Below are 20,017 nucleotides of genomic sequence, written 5' to 3'. Positions count from 1 at the left end.
CAGCACCCGATCCGATGGACAGATCGGCTTCGGGGGCCGACATGGCGGGCTCCCTGGACAGGTAAGTATCCTTATTAAAAGTCAGTAGCTACAGTGTTTGTAGCTGCCGACTTTAAAAAAAAATTGTGGCTGGAACTCCACTTTAATTACATCTGTTTTTCCTCCATCTATGTCAGTTCTTCATGCTGGGTGACAGTAGATGATGATGAAGTCACTTTCTTGGTTGACCACTACCTGGATCACAGGTTAACTTTTGGTTCATAAAGTACATTAAAATATGTAAATCAAAACATTTGGTAAAAAAAAAAAAAAAAAAAATGGACGAAAAACAGAGGATTATCTGTTTACATTCCGTTTTTCATCCACTTTCGTTTTTTTTTAAAAAGGAACAAAATTGCAGACTTGTTCCATTTAAAAATAAAATGGACCTGAACAGAAGTGGATGAAAAACCGATGTCCATTTACATCCATTTGTCCATAGAAATGCACTGCTGCATTTGTCAATAGATGGTATAGTATAATGAAGGAGTCTGTACCTGATTTCCTCCACTCTTAGGGTTCACAAAAACGAGTAAAGGCTTCATAAGCGGGCACGGAGCGGGTCTGATGATGAACGGTCGTATCCTCAGCTCCTAAAACAAACATATGTTTTCAAATGAAGTTCACCAAATGCAACACAGATCTACAGTCATACTACCACCCTCATCATTGTGTAGCTTCATTTCAAGGGAGATGTTTACCCACCAAAGGATCTGTAGTTCTGTCAACAGAGTCCTGCCCTCCCAGGGCAAGAGAAGTTTTTGTTTCTTCATATTCCTGATATGCGCCTGCTGTACCATGTACTTGTATGAGAAAGTCTCCTGTTCTCTTTGTATTGCCTCCTCTGAGTGAAATCCCTGGTGTTCCTGCCAGTCCCTCTGCTTTCCTATTAAAAACTTACCACACTAAGCAGGATAATATACAATGGGAAATTCTCGAGCTATGCTGGGAACTCACCTGCTCACCTCAAATAATCAGACCTATCCAGCCCCCACCCACCCCCTGCACAGCCATTCACTGGGACAATTAATGAGCTTCCGTTTCTCCTCCCCTAGCTCATATGCAGCGATCACAGGCAAGCTGGAAACGGTCAAGTGACCACAGAGCAATTGAAAGGACAGGGTTGTAGAATTATGCCGGAGCTCAGTCAGTGTTAGGGCTCTTTCACACGGAGCGGATCCGTATTGATCCGCTACGTTAGCCCGTTTGGCTCAGCGGGGATTCCTCCGTAAATCCCTGTTGAGCTGTCGGCGAACAGGGCGGTCCCCGCACACAGTGCAGAGACCGCCCTGTCTCTCCTTCGCTCTCCCCTATGGGGAATCGGATAAATACGGACCGTGTGTCCGTATTCATCCGATCCGTTCCGCCGGACGGAAGAAAAATAGGGTTTTCTTCCGTCCGCAAAAGCGGATCTTTGCGGACGCGGATGGTTGCAGACGTTAGCGGATGCATCATCCGCTAACATCTGCAATCCCATAGGGATACATTACAAGTATCTTAAGACTTGTAATAAACAGACCGTTTGCCCGTAGGTGTGAAAGGGCCCTTTAGGCCCCTTTCACACTGCCGCGACTTGAAAGTCGCGCAATTTTACCACGATTTCAGGGAACGCCTGTGTAAAGGTTTATGGACCTCAATTCCCATCAAAGTCAGACCAAAGTAGTACAGGAACTACTGTGTAGTCAGTGTGACTTGAAGTCGCACAGATATGAATGGTTATCATTGGGAATCTTGGGGTACGACTTGTCATAGGACTCAGCGGTCCAAAGTCGCAGGAAAAGTCATACAAGTGTGAAAGGGACCTCAGATTCATGCCTCACTTTACACAGTACCAGGGTTGTTACAGCCATCCATCCCATCCGGGTCTGCAGAGGAGGACATGCGAGCCGTGACTTATTGTGCTTTCAAGGCATTCCCTACTTGATCTTTTAGTTAAAGTTTATGAATGGATACAACTGTTCTTGATACTTTTTACTCCACTTTGCTTGTGTAATATTATACAGGAACAGCGCTCCATTTGTTGTAATTTTTGTTGTTACTCATTTGGTCTTATGAGTTTTGGAGCAGCGGCCGGATGTGTAAATTTTTTCACAGGCATTCTTGTTCACGATCATGTGCCTAGCTCTCTAAACATCTTTATTATTACAGTGCACAGTATTGTATCTGATCACTGTAGTACAGTGCATATTTTTTAGCACTAATCATTGTATCAGTGTGACTGGTTCCTAAGAGTGTCAAAAGTGTCAGTTAGTGTCCAAATGTCCGCCGCAATATCACAGCCCTGCTAGAAGTCGCTGATCATCGACATTACTAGTAAATAAATAAATAAAAATATCCCATAAAAAATTAAAATTCCATAAATCTATCCCATAGTTTGTAGACACAATGGGCCAGATCCACAAAGATCTGCCTATCTTTAGGCAGGCGTAGCGTATCTCAGATACACTACGCCGCCGTAACTTACAGCGTAGTTTCCGTATCCAGGAACAATTTGCGCCGTAAGTTACGGCGGCGTAGTGTAAATGTGTCGGCGTAAGGGCGCGCAATTCAAATGGCTAAGATGTGGGCGTGTTTTATGGTAATTCATCTTGAACCCACGTAAATGACGTTTTTTTTAACGTGGGGGTATCCCAGTGCGCATGCTCGAAATCACGTCGCAAAGAGTCAATGCTTTCGACGTGAACGTAATTTACGCAAAGCCCTATTCGCGAACGCTTTACGCAAACTACATAAACGACGGAAAATTTGACGCTGTCCGACGTCCATACTTAACATTGCGTACGCCACATGAGGCAGGGGTAACGTTACGCCGTAAAAAGCCTTACGTAAACGGCGTAAAAAAATTTGCCGGGCGGACGTACGTTTGAGAATCAGCGTATCTAGCTAATTTGCATACTCTACGCAGAAATCAACGGAAGCGCCACCTAGCGGCCAGCGTAAATATGCACCTAAGATCCGACGGCGTACTAAGACGTACGTCAGTCGGATCGAGCCCACATTCAGTCGCATCTTGTTTTGTGGATACAAAACAAAGATACGACGGGGCATCGTAGAACTTACACGGCGTATCAATAGATACGCCGGCGTAAGTTCTTTGTGGATCTGGCCCTCTATCTTTTGCACAAACCAATCAATATACGCTTATTGTTTTGTTTTGTTTTTAAATATGTACATATTGGCTTCAATTGATGCAGAAATTCGATTTAAAAAAAAAATTCATTGGATAGGTTTTATAGCAGAAAGTAAAATATATTTGTATTTTTTATTTTTATTTTTGTCTTTTTTTTTTCTTATAGTGCAGAGGTGATCAAATACCATCAAAAGAAAGCTCTATTTGTGGGAAATCTAAATAAATACATTTTATTTAGGTACAGCGTATTACTGCGCAATTGTCAGTGAAAGTAGCGCAGTGCCGTATCTCAAAAATTAGCCTGGTCATCTTCCCGGAAATCAAGTGGTTAAACTGAATGGGTATTACAGGGTGAGAGTTTACAATCACGTTATATCATTATGTGCAGCACACAGATCTTTTTATGATTACCTCTGTGCCTTTCTTGCTAGGTTTTCTCTTGAATGAGGGTCTCTTTTTCTTCTTGCTGGACTTGATTGAACTCTAAAGGGAACAGGCGAAGAACATTAGAAGAGGGGCAGAGAAGAAGAGAGAAGTGGAAAAAAGCAGCAAGGCATCACTTACCTGCGGCCGACGCACTCGGACAATCCAGGTGGGTGGGACTATGACACCAGCATGAGCGCCTAAGGAACACGGTTCTTCTATGTGATGCAGCATGAAGCATGACACCTTGTTGTGGTACTGAAGCGGGAAAGAGAATACAACACATCTAAAAATTGCATTAGGCTGATTTAAAAAGGCCAAATAAAAAAAAACTGACATTTTAGTTATGAAGAGAATTTGGTGAGCTGATTTCTAACATCTCTTGGGGACTCAAGCAAGGAGATCTCCTCGCCAAAGTTTGTGACGCTGTTCTTGCCCTATATGGAGTCTAATATGTGATGCACCAACAGGGGTGTTCACACTCTCCTTTTGGTTTCTTCTTATTGAAAAATACATTGAAAATGTGTCAAGGAGAGCAAAAACGCAAGCGCTGATCTCATCGCTAGAGTCTTTAATGAGATCAAGGACTCCAGTGATGAGAGAAGTCCTGGAGTCCTTGAAAACTGGCCAGATAGTTTAACTCTCCTTTAGCTACCAACAATTTTAATCTCAGTTTTAGAACAACTGCGTAAAGTACAAAATGCACAAATCCATCACAACCAATCAGGTTTTACATTCCATCAATTTAGAACATTCTTGAAAAAAGACTGGTTGCTACCATCTGGCATCATAAATTACATTGAAAGCTATACTCTGGATAGAATTAAAAAAAAATACCACCCTTTAGCGCTCTCAGCCAATCTATCCATTTGAAAGTGAAGTTTTATCACCCAGGTATACTTCCCTACATCCACACTCCGGGATCCCAGTTAGTTCCTCAGTGCCGCCTACATCCACACTCCGGGATCCCAGTTAGTTCCCCAGTGCCGACGAGGAAAGGGTACCTCTAGGAGTGCCAATGTCCCATCCTGATGACATGGATACTGCCCATATATGCTTGAAAAGGTTTCACTGTCGTTATCCTGCACTAGCTACAGAGCAGCCATGATGACATCACCGCAAGCAGGCAGAACCAAGACCGGTTGGCTGCATACACAGCTGCTGTGGTTGAACCGTCACTTTCACCAGAATCAGTATAGAGGAAAAAGCACAGGATCTGTATTGAGCTAGTATAATAGGGTCATTATAAATAGGTAAAAATATACAGCGGAACCTTGGTTTACGAGTAACACGGTTAACAAATCATTTTGAATAACGAGCAACTTTAAAAAATTTAATTTGACTCGGTTTGCGAGTGTCGTCTAGGGAAATGAGCAGAATTCAAGCTAATGGGGCGTGCAGTACCGCATTTGGCCCGAGGTGCGGGGGCGCCGGAGATGAGCAGAGCTGATCGGAGCCGTTTGGAAATACTTGGAAAAACTCCAGAGGTTTTTCAAGTTCAGCCGAGCTGTCCCTGAGCCTTTCCGCCGCCTCAACACCCCCACCCCCAGACAGCCGTGACACTGAGACTTACCGCCAATTTGCACCATGAGCAGCTGATTGCAACAATCTCTTTGCTGTGAAATGCAAACTTCTGTTGAAACCCCTGAAAAGAATAACAATCTTTTATGAGCTATGATCGCCTATTATTTAGACTATATATGGAAAAAAAAATCAACCACTTCCTACACGTTCTTAAAGTATATGCATAGTCAAAACTTTTTCTTTTCTGTTTTGGATAGAGAATTACATTTTTTTTTCTCCCCGCCCCCTCACAAATGTGAAGATGTGCTGCAGGGCTTCGGGTCCCGAGAGACAAGCCTTCCCTGTCTTTGCACATGCACAGAAAACCACCTACATGTGCACAGATGTGCCAACAGTTTCTGCCAGGACACACTGGGGTTGAGTCACTAAAACTGGAGTGTGCAATATCTGGTGCAGCTCTGCATAGAATTAGGCTATTTTGGCAAACCTTAAAAAAGAATTATGCAAATTCGTTTTTTTATTTTATGTACACTTACCTAGGTGGATGCAGCATTGGTCGGATGCTGCATCGGTTCCCGGGTAACTCTACACTCAGAACCGAGCGATCAAACACCGCTGATCACTTGGTTCTCAAACCTCCGTGAGCAGAGCGGTGCAGACTGAGTCACAGCTCTCTGCTCTGCGCCCTCCTCGTTCACTGGAGGCTCTGAGCGGCTCGCTAAGCACCTGAGCCAGGTGCAGGTCCAAGGATCTAGCAGATCCCAATTTCGTGGTCATGATGATGCAGACCCTGGACCAACTTCTGTGACGTCAGCAGAGAGCGGACTTTAGCCTGCTCTCTGTTGAAAACGGGTCACAGGAGTGCAAAATGAACTGCACTCCTGTGATCCATATGAGGAGTACAGGCAAACAAGATTTGGCCGTACTGAAGTTTGAAGCCGATTGGCTACCATGCGAAACTGCACCAGATTTTGCACTCTCCAGTTTTAGTAAATCAGCCCCAATGGGCTGTGCTGGGCAAAGCCTGTCTGACATACCTGTACATGTGCCATAACAGCAGTGCCCAAAGTGGGGGGGGGGGGGATTGAGCCACATAAGAGGTGGACTGAAGTTACAAGATGTAAACCTTATCTGAATATTTAGATGCTAAAGCGTCCTGTGTTGACTGGGTCAATTTGAGGAGAGATGACCTGTATGGTAATTTTTGAGATTTTTACATGTATTTTTTTCCCCATGCTGTGTTAAAACGTTAGAAAACTCCTATCTAAAAAAAAAAAAAAAAAGGTTTCTTCCTGCAAGGCAATATCATAATGTGCTTGCACGCGGGAGTCTCGGGCATGGCACACAGCTCTGAAGGAACGGCACGGGTATGCTGTTCCTTCAGAGCGCACGCTTACTAGAATATGTCCTAAATAGTGCACGTTCTTTTACCTCCAGGTAAGTTTTGTTATAAGCTCACCTGTAGTTAAAAATAGGTAAAAAAAAAGAGAGTTTACTACTTGAAAGTGGTTGTAAACTTCATACATGAAATATGAACAAAGCATATCTCTTTATAGTGTGTACTTGCCTCATACCAAAGCACCAAGTGTCATTCCTCTCTGCCGTTTTGTTCCTCTACTATCTGTAGGAGTCACTTTAACAGGTTTTCCTTACACCAACAGGTAAAAAAAGTGTCAGGGGAGGGATCTCCAGCACATAGCTGGAGGAGGTCGACAGGGGAGGGATCTCTAGCACGTGTGGGGGGGGGGAGAGGGGGTGACCCTTCCCACCAATCAGCTCTCAGAGCTCTTCTCACTAAGATCCGCAGAGTGTAATTTCAGCTCCCCGCCCCCTGCTTTCTGAAATCTCAGAAAAGCTGTATAAATGCTGCACTTTAAACAGCTGTAGAGAAGAGAAGACTGCATATAAACAGATACAGGTTATGTTGGATGATTTGTTTAATCTCCATGTATCATCTGAGGCCAGTCACTTCACTGGGTATATGTCAGGGTTTACAACCACTTTAAATTACCACAAATACTGCAAGAAATACCATATGTGCTAATTAAAATGAATGTGAGATTGTCCCATTTTTTAAATCAGCCATTAGTATATTTCTACACAGATAATTAAAATAACACAGTGTGAGACATAACGCATAGGGCAAAGAATTTCCACTCACTTTTTATTAATACTGGTCAAGTTGTAATACAAATCTGTCAACTCTGTAAGTCTAGACATAATACACGTCTACCTCTCAGTACACGCTAATAAGGTCTCTCACCTTCCCACACTGCCGGCACTTCCCTGCTTGCCGCCTCCGATGAACCCAGTGATGCCGAACAATTACAGGCTAAAGAGAGAGAGAGAGAAAGTACTTTAGTGAGTTCGGCAAAGAGGCGAACAGTCGTGCTAATTAATTGCACTATGAAATCAGCAATCCGAGAAAAAGCAGATTTTTGTACTTGCCATAAAATCTTTTTCTTAACATCCATTGAAGAATACAGGATAGCTGTAATTCCTGGACAAGTGGGTTATCATGCCACCCCTGTAGTATAATCCACATAGCCAGGATTTAGTACTATTCTGTGGCCCACAATAGACAATGAAGAAATTGTATCTGCAAGAGACCATTACAGAGAAACCATAGAGCAAATTTCTGAGTTAGAACTGTAAAGTCAAAACTTGTTTCTATCATTTTGGGTAGGGTGGGGAATGGTTAGACCCACTTTTTTTTAGACACAACAGGAAGTGGAAATATCTAAGTTAGGGTGTCCCCTCTTGGAGTCCCCATTGGTAGAATGCACCTTTATTCCGGTTTTGGTGACAATGGCCACCGGGTCCAATAGAGTCAGTGAATCTCTCCAGAGTGGTGGGGGCAGACAATAATATAAAACCGACAGGGGTTCTAGCCTCTCAACACTTTATCTAAATAAAAACATTTAGGCCCAGATTCACAGAGAGCAAGGCGCACATTACGCCGCCGTAGAGCAAACACTGTATGCTACGCCAACGTAGCGCGGAGGAAACCCACGCATGCACAGGGAGAACATGCAAACTCCAGGCACTCCCACACTCCAAAGACATGCTGGTAGGTAAATTGGATCTTGTCCAAATTGGCCCAGTATATATATATATGTATATGTGTGTCCCAAGCGTGTCACGATCCTACGGGGTAAAATGACCGCACCAGCCAAGCAGACTCTGGCTGGAAAAAGCGCCCAGAGGCGATTCAGTTCGCATGAGTTGCGCTATACCATTCATTCATTCAATGAAAGCTGCAGAGCTGGAGGTGTACCTCTGTCTGAACAGGCAACAGCATGAGCTGCCCACAGTTAAAATGGATGCAGCCAGACTCAGTGGAGGGAGATTTGTGCAGCATATTTGGTAAGAATCACAGTATATATAAAATAATATGCAAAGTGGTTGGAGGGAAGCTTCAGAATGGCAAAGATATTTTTATTACAAATTATGTGAGCGGACTGCAGTTCCTCTTTAAGTAACTGTTTCGTGTATACCTATTGCATACATTGTCTGTGCTAACTTTCTGAGAATGATAGATAGTTTGGGCAAGTGTATACTGTATTGCATGCATATTTCATGATACTCTGCACGTCTTGAACTATTTTCCCTACAATTGTATGTGAAGCACTTTTTTTTTTTTTTTGGTTCAAGAAACAAAAGTTAAATAATCAGAATTTAACACATACAGTCCAAAGTACCGTAATCGTATCAAATATAGCAAACACGTACAAATTCATAGACAATACAAGCAACCTATTTACACAATGGTCACCATCCTGAGTGGTGATCCAGCCATGATCGACCACCACACTGCCCCCTGGTCCCTATCCGTGCCAGGTCAACTTGCCCGCCATACTGCAGTGTCGGCACACATAAAAAGCATATTTAACCCACATTTAGTCTCAACAGTCTGTCCATGATTAGGTCGTCCGGGGCTAGCTCCGGTGTTCCCAACCACAGGTCCCATAATTTTTCAAACTTTCCAGAGTTTTCCTTTGTTGGTATATAACCTTTTCCACTCTCAGTGCGTCACCAAGTGCAGTGATCCATTCCCTGACTGTGGGGGGTGATTCAGACTTCCAATATTGCACGATCAGTTTTCGGGCATAAAAAGGGCCCTAGTGAGGGCTTCCCTAATATGGGGTTCCCATTCCAGCTCATCTAGCAGATTCACAAGACATTGTTTAGGATCTAATGGGACTGACACCTGGAATAGTGGCCCAGATTCACAGCGGAGATACGACGGAGTATCTCAGATACTCCGTCGTATCTCTCAGAGTATCTATGCGACTGATTCATAGAATCAGTTACGCATAGATATCCCTAAGATCCGACAGGTGTAATTGTTTTACACTGTCGGATCTTAGGATGCAGTATCGCGGCCGCGCGCTGGGGGGAGTTCACGTCGTAAACCAGCGTCGGGTATGCAAATTAGGAGTTACGGCGATCCACAACGGTTTTTCGCGTTCGCTACATCGCTGCTAGTCTAGTTTCCCGTCGCAAAGTTAGTCGTCGTTTTGGGTGCCTTAACTTTAGACAGCAAACGTATTGCTGTCTAAAGTATGGCCGTCGTTCCCGCGTCGAAATTTAAAATTTCACGTCGTTTGCGTAACACGTCTGGGAATACGGAAGTACGCTATGCACGTCGCCGATCGCAAAAATGACGTCAGTTCACGCAAAGCACGGCGGGAATTTCGAAACGGAGCATGCGCAGTAGGTCCGGCGCGGGAGCGCGCCTAATTTAAATTGTACCCGCCCATTCGATTTGGACCGCCTTGCGCCGGACGTATTTACGATACACCGCCGCGAGTTTACAGGTAAGTGCTTTGTGGATCGGGCACTAAAACTGAAAACTTGCGGCAGTGTAACGTAAACGGCTTACGTTACACGGGCGCAATTGTACCTGAATCTGGCCCACTGTGTTTAGCGTGTCTGTCAACCCCCTCCAATAGGCATGTAACTTGGGGCAGCGCCAAAGCATATGTATCAGGTCCCCGTGGTCGAAGCACTTTTGTTTAGTAAAACACATTAATATCCTACAGTGGTTTATATGCTTCCTTGCTTTTACCACAAAAAACATTAAAAGACAAAGCAAAACACTTCTTTGGAAAATGATGGTGGCTTGGCCGTCTCAGGCCTCAATAGACACAATGACCTAGAACAAGCATACAGACCAGAAAAGTGAGCGTAATACCAGGACCTCTAATCAGCATACTTGTTCCAGGTTTGTGACACAGAAAGTACAAAAGCCCGTGGATTACCATGACAGCCAGGGAAATGGCACGATTTGCAGAAAAGGGAAGCAATGGCAGACTTCATACCGTACTTCCTTGGCACAGACCTTGAATCCTTTACAGCCAGCTTTACGTTTTTTTTTTAGCTACCTTGTTCTCAGAATTTGGTGCAACAGCAAGAAGAGGTCATTGAAAGTGATCGGTCCACAACATTGTTCAGATTTCAGCTCTTACCTCCCGTATGTTGCGGGACCCGGACTCCCGAAATGATGGCTTGCATCGGAAATTTATCTACAAAAAAATATTACAATAATTAAAGCTGAACAGGTGAAAGACCACTAAACCACCTTGCCACCATGCTTGTGAATTGAATAAACAGAAGATAGGTCTACCTAGTCATCTGTGTGCATGGCCAAACTGACCAATCACATAGTTTGGATCTCAGATGTATAGCTACATTAATCGGATTTTTCATTTTGTTTTATCCACTCATATTTAATACCAAAAAATGACATCTAACCCGAGGAATACCGTGGAGAAAGGACAAGGCAAGAAAAAAAAAAGGACGATGGACAAGGATGATAACTTAAAGGAAAACCATGTGGCATTCCTAGTAAATTTGGTAGGATCTCCTTATATTAGTGGTCAGTGGCAAAAGGAGCCCCTTATATATTAGTGCTCAATGGGAGAAGGACCCCTTATATTAGTGGTCAGTAAGAAAAGGGCCCCCTTATATTAGTGGTCAGTGGGAGAAGGGCCCCCTTATATTAGTGGTCAGTGGGAGAAGGGCACCCTTATATTAGTGGTCAGTGGGAGAAGGGCACCCTTATATTAGTGGTCAGTGGGAGAAGGGCACCCTTATATTAGTGGTCAGTGGGAGAAGGGCACCCTTATATTAGTGGTCAGTGGGAGAAGGGCACCCTTATATTAGTGGTCAGTGGGAAAAGAGCACCCTTATATTAGTGGTCAGTGGAAGAAGGACCCCCTTATATTAGTGGTCAGTGGAAGAAGGACCCCCTTAAATTAGTGGTCAGTGGGAGAAGGGCACCCTTATATTAGGAGTCAGAGAATTAAGGCCACAGACACTAACACGAATAATGAGTGTTCAAATTCAAAGACAACTAAAAAAAATAATAATAATCAGTGGTTACTGAATGACCAAAGTTCCTCAAAGAACCCTCGAACAACCTCTGAAAAACCAACCAGAAACCCTGGTTGGGAAATGCTGCTGTAATTCCACTTTCTGCAGCCAGACTAGGAGAAAAAAATATTTCTAATTGATTCCTAGGGGTTTCCTGAGCTTTCACCACCATCAGTATTGATTGTTGTGCCTTACAGCAACCACTCAGATTCTCCTTGGTTAAGCAGGTTGCAAAGTAAAATAATGAATAGTTGCTGTGGGCAACACAGACAGTTTTGGATTCAATTATTTGTATTCATGTGGTGCACTGTCAAGTAAATAATTGGTTGCTTACCTTTTCTAGCTGCTCAATGCAGGGAGTGTGAACCACGATCTTACATGCAGCGCATTTTCGCCGTGTTGCTGACTTTTGCTGTACAATAGACACAAAAGGTTTATGTCAAGGCAAAAGGAAAATAAACCATGCTGTACATCCATGTCATACATGCATATTTCTCACGTTTTATCCCTTAAAATACCCCTTCCTGTAATAAAGACCAGTCACAGCTGCTCTCTCCCCTTCAGCGTAACTGGTCTGGTCTCTGCCCCCTCCTTGAGGTTTACTGCAGACAGCCTGTAGGGGATGGTGGCTGCTGGGACCCTCCCATAGCTCTTGGATAGGATTTAAGTGCCAACAGTTTGCACAGCGCTTTACAACATGGGAGCAGACAGTACAGTTACAATACAATTCAATACAGGAGGGATCAGATTGGTCATAGTTGGAGGAAAAGTGCCCCTTCAATGGTATTGGTTGGAGGAATAGTGCCCCTTCAATGGTATTGGTTGGCGGAATAGTGCCCCTTCAATGGTATTAGTTGGAGGAATAGTGCCCCTTCAATGGTATTAGTTGGAGGAATAGTGCCCCTTCAATGGTATTGGTTGGAGGAATAATGCCCCTTCAATGGTATTGGTTGGAGGAATAGTGCCCCTTCAATGGTATTAGTTGGAGGAATAGTGCCCCTTCAATGGTATTGGTTGGAGGAATAGTGCCCCTTCAATGGTATTAGTTGGAGGAATAGTGCCCCTTCAATGGTATTGGTTGGAGGAATAGTGCCCCTTCAATGGTATTGGTTGGAGGAATAGTGCCCCTTCAATGGTATTGGTTGGAGGAATAGTGCCCCTTCAATGGTATTGGTTGGAGGAATAGTGCCCCTTCAATGGTATTAGTTGGAGGAATAGTGCCCCTTCAATGGTATTCGTTGGAGGAATAGTGCCCCTTCAATGGTATTAGTTGGAGGAATAGTGCCCCTTCAATGGTATTAGTTGGAGGAATAATGCCCCTTCAATGGTATTAGTTGGAGGAATATTGCTACCTCGTTGGTATATACTCGAGTATAAGCTGAGTTTTTCAGCAAATCTTTTTGTGCTGAAAATGCCCCCCTCGGCTTATATTCGAGTCACCTTTTTGCGCCTGATCTCCTGGACTTTGGGGACCCGGTACCAGCCGGCCGTAGGTCCCCTGGACCCCAAACTTGGCACACATTTAGCCCCATTCTTCCAAAGTTTGTTGTCTGGGAGACCTACGGCTGGGGAGCACTTATTTTTCAAAGCCGGGCACCCCTTCCATAGACTCCCATGTTAAACGTCAGTCTAGTCATGGGCACAGTGAGGCATGCAGATGGACACCCTAGGCTTATACTCGAATCAATGCGTTTTCCCAGTTTTTTGTGGTAAAATTTGGTGCCTTGGCTTATATTCGGGTCAGCTTATACTCGAGTATATACAGTAGTTGGAGTAATAGTGCTCCCTCATTGGTATTAGTTTGAGGAATAGTGCTTCCTCATTGGTTAAGTAGGAGGAATAGTGCCCCATCATTGGTCATAGTTGGTGGAATAGTGCCCAATTGTTGGTATTGGTTGGAGGAACTTTGCTCTATCGTTGGATACGTTGAAGGAATGGTGCCCTATTGTTGGTATTAGTTGGAGAAATAGTTCCCTGCCACTGTTCTCAGTGGGAGGAATAGCGCCCAATATTTTAGATCTGTGGGACCAGTGTTGGTGTCAGTGGAAAGGAATAGCGCCCCATTGTTGGTGTCAGTGGAGTTAAACACGCCCCATCATTGATGTCAGTGGGAGGAATAGTGCCTGGTATTAATGGGAGTAATAGTACCTCATACTAGTGGTAGGAACAGTGACCCAAGAGCCAGTTAAAGAGAAGCAAAGAGCCTTATCCGGCCAGTGGGCCACAGTTGGGAGGCCACTGTTCTACAGTGAAGCAAGAACGTCTGAAGGCTTTATCTATATAATTAGGAAAGAGATTTTTTTTTTTTTCCCCTTTATTTTTACCAGATATTTCTTTCTGTAAAAGCATAATAAAATCTAAACTAACAGGTGCAAACGCTGAAAGATCAGAAGCAACAGTCTCATGAAAGCTGAACATAAGAACAAAGTAAACAGCAAATTTAAGACTTATAAAGTCAATGCAAATGTCCTGTTCCTCATCAATCTGTTTAATTCAAACTGTAAATTAGATTTCACAGCAATTTTCTTTGTTTTATCTCTCAGAGGCAGGAGGAAGATGCATAATCTAATTCAAGGAGAAAGCTTTTAGTGTGCAAGGATACAAAGAGGGCTTTAAATTCATTAAAGGTTTGAAAAATAATTACGGTACATTAAAAGAGAAACGTATTCAGTAGATTCTCACTCATTATTAAGATTTACTACCCACACGTATCCACGGATATACTGTATGAGCAAATACAGTATCTCACCAAAGTGAGTACACCCCTCACATTTTTGTAAATATTTTATTATTTTCATGTGACAACACTGAAGAAATTACACTTTGCTACAATGTAAAGTAGTGAGTGTACAGCTTGTATAACAGTCAGTGGCATATCTAGGGTATGGCAGCCATGACAAGTGCCATGGGCGCCATATGAAGGGGGTGCTGTTGAGTGGCTGGGCAGCAAGGCACTTACCAAGGTCTGAGGGTCTCTTTTTCCCTCCTTCCGAGCATAGGCAAGAACTCCTTTTCAGCAGCTTTGCTAATGGACAATGGCAGCGCTATTCCTGCTGCGTTCAGCCACAGCCCTCCCCCTGTTCTCCCAGGCTCTCCCATTCCATCTGGTCGGATTGGCAGCGCACAAAGAAGGAGGAACATCAGTTTCTCCCTCTCCTCTGTGAAAACTGAGGCCTTAAGTGATGAAGATTTCATCACTTCCAGTATTGGTTCTGCATTTACCTGGCCTTGGAGGGCAGAGGAGGTATCAGGGGTCTAATAAACCCCAGATTTCTCCATAAAGAGGATATCACAAGGGATGATAAATATCACTAGTTTTGTTAGCTGTTTTATTTGTTAAGGTTATTTGAAAGACTTGTTTCAAATGTTTCGACAGGGGCGCAGTTTTAGTGCTTGCCATGGGCGCTCTTTTCACTAGATACGCCTCTGATAACAGTGTAAATTTGCTGTCCCCTCTAAATAACTCAACACACAGCCATTAATGTCTAAACTGCTGGCAACAAAAGTGAGTACACCCCTAAGGCTAGGTTCACACTGATACAACAGGACAGTCATCCGACTTTCATCCTACTTTGCTCTGCGACATCAGTCCTACATCGGTCCTACATTCATCCAACTTTCATGAACGGGATACTACTTTGATCCGACTTTGTGGTAGTCTGACTTGTTCTTTGACCAATCAAAACCATCCCAGTGCGAGATAAATTATTTTTACTGCTGCTGTAATCACAATGTCAGATGTCACAAGTCGGATGGTTAGGACAAGGCTCCTACTTTGATCCGACTTTAATGATATTCAATGGGCTGAAGTAGGATCAAAGTCGGACCAAAGTAGTACAGGGAACATTTTCAAAGTCGGACCGACTTGTGTCGGACAAGTTAAGACGGCTCTCATAGGGAAACATTCATTTTCACACGTCATGCGACATGAGCTCCCAATGTCGGAGCGTTTGTCGGACAAGTGTGAACCCAGACTAAGTGAAATGTCTAAATTGGGCCCAATTAGCCATTTCCCCTCCCTGGAGTCATGTAAATCGTTAGTGTTACAAGGTCTCAGGTGAGAATGGGGAGCAGGTGTGTTAAATTTCGAGTTATCGCACTCACTCTCTCATCCTGGTCACTGGAAGTTCAACATGGCACCTCATGGCAAAGAACTCTCTGAGGATCTGAAAAAAAATTGTTCCTCTACATAAAGATGGCCTAGGCTAGAAGATTGCCAAGACCCTGAAATGGAGCCGCAGCACGGTGGCCATGAACATACAGCGGTTTAAAAAAACAGGTTCCACTCAGAACAGGCTTCGCCATGGTCGACCAAGGAAGTTGAGTGAACGTGCTCAGCGTCATATCCAGAGATTGTCTTTGGGAAATAGACATAGGAGTGCTGACAGCATTTCTGCAGAGGTTGAAGGGGTGGGGGGTCAGCCTGTAAATGCACAGACACTACTCGCACGATTTCACTCGTGCATGTCAGTCCTGATTTCGGCGGCGATTTCACAGAAAGGACCTTCTAAAATTGTTGCGTGCCATTGCCAGCAATTGTCACCGATTCGACATGTCATATCGCATGTAAAAATTCACCAATGTGAACCAGGGCTAAATGATGATGCTGGAAATATCCCTCTTCTAAGCTGGCAGTTTGTTGAGGGATAAAGCATCAGCAAAATCCCATTTTAAAATAAATATTGTCCCTAAAAGTGATTGTAAAACCTAGATTTTTTTTTTTCCAATTAAAATAACAAACCTGTTATACTTACCTGCTCAGTACAATGGTTTTGCACAGCCCTGATCCTCCTGTTCTGGGGTTGCCTGCTGGCCCTCCAGTCTCCTCCTCTTCTCTGTGTGCCCCATAGCAAGCCGCTTGCTATGGGGGCACAACTGCAGGCTTGCTCCCGAGCCACCCTGCCTGTGTACAAAAATGCACACAATGCTCCCTCCTCACAACATTTGATTGGCTCCTGCTGCTGCCCAAGTCCCTGTGGGAAGACTGCAGCCATGCACAGCACAGCACTGGATCACTGACAGGCCCAGCTAAGTGGGTTTTTTTTTTTTTGGGGGGGGGGGGGGGATAGTTGGTGTTTTCTTTTCTTTTTTACGTTAACACAGCGTGTGCATTAAGGCATAAAACGTCCAGCCTTTAGAATCACTTTAACAGAAAATCGAATATGAATTGTGAAGTCAGGGAGACTGGACAGCAGATGGCAGCATCCAATCGGACTGAGAACAGACAATGGTTAAAAGACGCAAACTGGGATTTACAGGATATTTCCAGGGATTACAAACACTTCTCCTTCAGATAGAAAGAGATGAAATATATTTTCTGCACAGGGACTGTAAGAAGCCGACACTAGGTCCTTTCTAGGTATTTACATTGCTTATATAAAACAGAAAAAAATATATATATATATATATATATATATATATATATATATATATATATATATATATATATATATATATATATATATATATATATATATATATATATATATATATATATATATATATATATATATATATATATATATATATATATATATATATATATATATATATATATATACACACACACCGGTATATATCTATATCTAAAACCAAAACCTTTTTTTACATTTTGAATACAGTAGGTGAGAGTTAAAACTGCTATGGGATCGTTTTGCCATCTGTATCCAATTAGGGAGATTTCTCTTCACTTCCTGTTCTGTTGACTCATTGGATTTATTTTCAATGCAAATAAAATGACTTTTGATGCCTTGTAAAAAATCAGCCGGGAAAACCGAGAACCTGCTTGGTAGATTTTTCCACCTACACACGACCGGGTTTCCCGGGCAGAAAAACTGCCATGAGAGCTTTGGTCGGGAAACCCGGCCGCGTGTATGCTCCACCGCAGGTTTTCCCTATAGGTAAACTGCCGGCTTAAAAACCGCCGGGAAAAAAGAGGAAATGTTGTCATTTTTCCTGGCGGTTTTCCTGTCGGGAAAACTGCCATGGAGCATACACACAGCCGGTTTTCCTAGCCAAAAGCTGTCATGGCAGTTTTCCCGACAGGAAAACCAATCGTGTGTACGAGGCATTAGACAGTTGTCACAGGAACTTCCCCATTGGAAGATTTACCCTCTATGTCTGTTTGGGTTTAGGCTTGGTTCACACTGGTGCAAACACAGACATTGCATGTGATTCGTATTGCTGTGCAGATCAGATGCAGTGTCTGTGCAATGCAAATTCCGCCATACAAACTGTGTGGCTGAAATCGTATTGCATTTGTGCTAAAATGGCGCAGAGCCCTTTTTTTGGTCCACACTGGAATCGGATTGCATGGGTGTTCACACCCATGCAATCCGATTTCTGTACCATTTGACAGTTCGCACTGCGATTTCCTTTTTCTATTGACACTTGCTGCGGTTCGCAGAGGGCAGTGTGAACTGCCTGCAAGTGACATGCGATGTGGGAACCCGTACAGGAATTGCGCTGGTTCCTGCATCGCATATATGTGTACCCGGCCTTACCCTCGCTTTTATTTTCCCAGCGCCATTGGTGAGCAAGACAATTAGGTTGAGTGAATCAGAGAGTGAATTTCCCTAAAAGGGAAACAGGCGGCAATAAAAATCTGGCAGGGGTTTCAACACCTCCTCACCCTATCCAAATCCAAAATACTTTGCCTTTAAAAGCAATAGTAAACAAAAGCAGTTAAAAAAAAAAAAAAAAAACACCTTTTACGGCAATCGCATAATGCACATTATGAAATACTTACCTTAGAACGAAGCCCTCCAGCAGCGCACTATCAACACTGACAGTGCTTCCATCTTCCCCCGGTCTTTCTTCGGGTTCATCGGCTCCGGCTGTATGAGTGGCGATGACGCAAAGCTCCGGCACAAAGCTCAGAGCGCATGTGCCAGTGACGGCACCAGCTGCATCCAGGGAGAATATCATATTCATCTTACCTAAAGGTAAGCCTTATTATTATTATAGGCTTACCTGTAGGTTAAAAATAAATAAATAAATCGCAAAGCGGACTTCACTACGTCTTTCATTTTTAATTCTGTTGTCAAAACTAAAAAAAAGTATATTTCTAGTGACAAAAATTCGTAGAACACATTCCTGAAACCCAGCGCTGCTCCCTAGATTTAAAGCGGGGGTTCACCCTAAAATACAACTTTGTACCATGCCATTCAGCATACTAGCGTGAGCTACCTTTATTTTATTTTTTTGTGCTGTACTCACAGTTTAATCGATTAGTTTCGTTTCAGACTCCCCGCGGGGAGTAGGCGTTGCTATGAAGAGGGGAACATGATTGACAGCCGGCTATGGAGCGTCACGCTTCCCGAAAATAGCCGGAGTAGGACTCGGCTCTTCACAGCGCTATACGGCGCCTGCACACAGACTAGGAGCTGACTGCGCAGGCGCCGTGAAGAGCCAAGTCCTATTTCGGCTATTTTCGGGAAGCGTGACGCGCCATAGCCGGCCGTCAATCATGTTCCTCTCTTCATAGGAACGCCCATTCCCCGCGGGAGTCTGAAACGTAACTAATGGATTAAACTGTGAGTACAACACAAAAAAAAAAAATAAAGGCATACTGTAGCTCACCTAGTATGCTGGATGGCATGCTAGACAAAATTTTTTTTTTTTTTAGGGTGAACCCCCGCTTTAAGGTCAAGAAAAAAGAGGGGGAGAAAATGCACAGAAACACATCAAAGACGAGCAGGCAGAAAAACCATCTTGCACATATTCGGACTGCGTTTCTATGGTGTGATGCGTTCCAGATGCTTTTCTGCATGCGCGTTTTTAATGCGTTTTCGATGCAGTCCAGTGCATTTCCCGCCCTCCTTTTTTTTTTTAAACCTTAAATAAGGACATGTGTGTTCCAGTGCGATTGTGGTGCATTTTCTAGCGTTCCAGTACAGTCCAGTGCAGGAAAAATGCAGCATGTTCTACATTTTTTTTCATGGAACTGGTGTGAACGATGCCATTGGAAACCATATAACCTACTTTCCATGTTTTTTTGATGCAGAAAAAAATGCACTGGATTGCATGCGGTGTGAACTGACCCTTAGACAGGAACTGCACAATACAAAATTGGAAAAATTGGAAAATGAACCACGGGGCTCAATAAAAATGTTGCTTTAAAATGGAGAATTACAGAATTACTTCTGTTCCCAGCTTTCTAAATTAGGTTTCATGTGCAAACTAATGCTTAGGCCCGTGTGTGCGTCACATCCCGGCAATTTTGGTTGCCTGGGAGTCACAGGTGCACCATCCATCCCAGCTGTCAGCAGCTTGTCAGATAGGCTGAAATACGCATTGGCTGGATGTTTAGGGCTATGTGCGTACAAGAATGTAAGCCCAGAACTCAGGAATTCTGTGTTTTGGGGCATATTTCCCTAAAAGCATACTTCCATTAAATGCAAGTTCTATCTGGTACAAATTCCAGCCGGTTATAGATCTGGACAGGCTGCCAGCAGAGGGGCTAGTTGGGATGTGATGCACACAAGTCTAAGCACTAGTGCATGAGGTTTGGGCAATATGTAA

General features: G+C 43.6%; 1 protein-coding gene across 4 annotated transcripts in view; it reads right to left on the bottom strand.

Annotated features, from left to right (window-relative positions):
* The window catches only part of LOC120917125 (diacylglycerol kinase zeta-like), a 274,751-nt gene that overhangs the window by 96,785 nt on the left and 157,949 nt on the right, over positions 1 to 20,017 (bottom strand). For all 4 annotated transcript variants that reach the window (XM_040328180.1, XM_040328181.1, XM_040328183.1 and 1 more), the window contains 7 exons: positions 11,829 to 11,906; positions 10,588 to 10,644; positions 7,380 to 7,448; positions 5,166 to 5,237; positions 3,734 to 3,850; positions 3,581 to 3,652; positions 537 to 632 (listed from right to left, as the gene is read on the bottom strand). In XM_040328180.1, coding sequence (XP_040184114.1) covers positions 537 to 632; positions 3,581 to 3,652; positions 3,734 to 3,850; positions 5,166 to 5,237; positions 7,380 to 7,448; positions 10,588 to 10,644; positions 11,829 to 11,906 — 561 coding nt within the window. The remainder of the gene's footprint in view (positions 1 to 536; positions 633 to 3,580; positions 3,653 to 3,733; positions 3,851 to 5,165; positions 5,238 to 7,379; positions 7,449 to 10,587; positions 10,645 to 11,828; positions 11,907 to 20,017) is intronic.

Source organism: Rana temporaria, chromosome 11, assembly GCF_905171775.1.
Source record: "Rana temporaria chromosome 11, aRanTem1.1, whole genome shotgun sequence".
In the NCBI taxonomy this organism is placed as follows: domain Eukaryota; kingdom Metazoa; phylum Chordata; class Amphibia; order Anura; family Ranidae; genus Rana; species Rana temporaria.
Note: the sequence above shows the minus strand (reverse complement) of the source record. Positions and strands in the feature narration are given on the sequence as shown.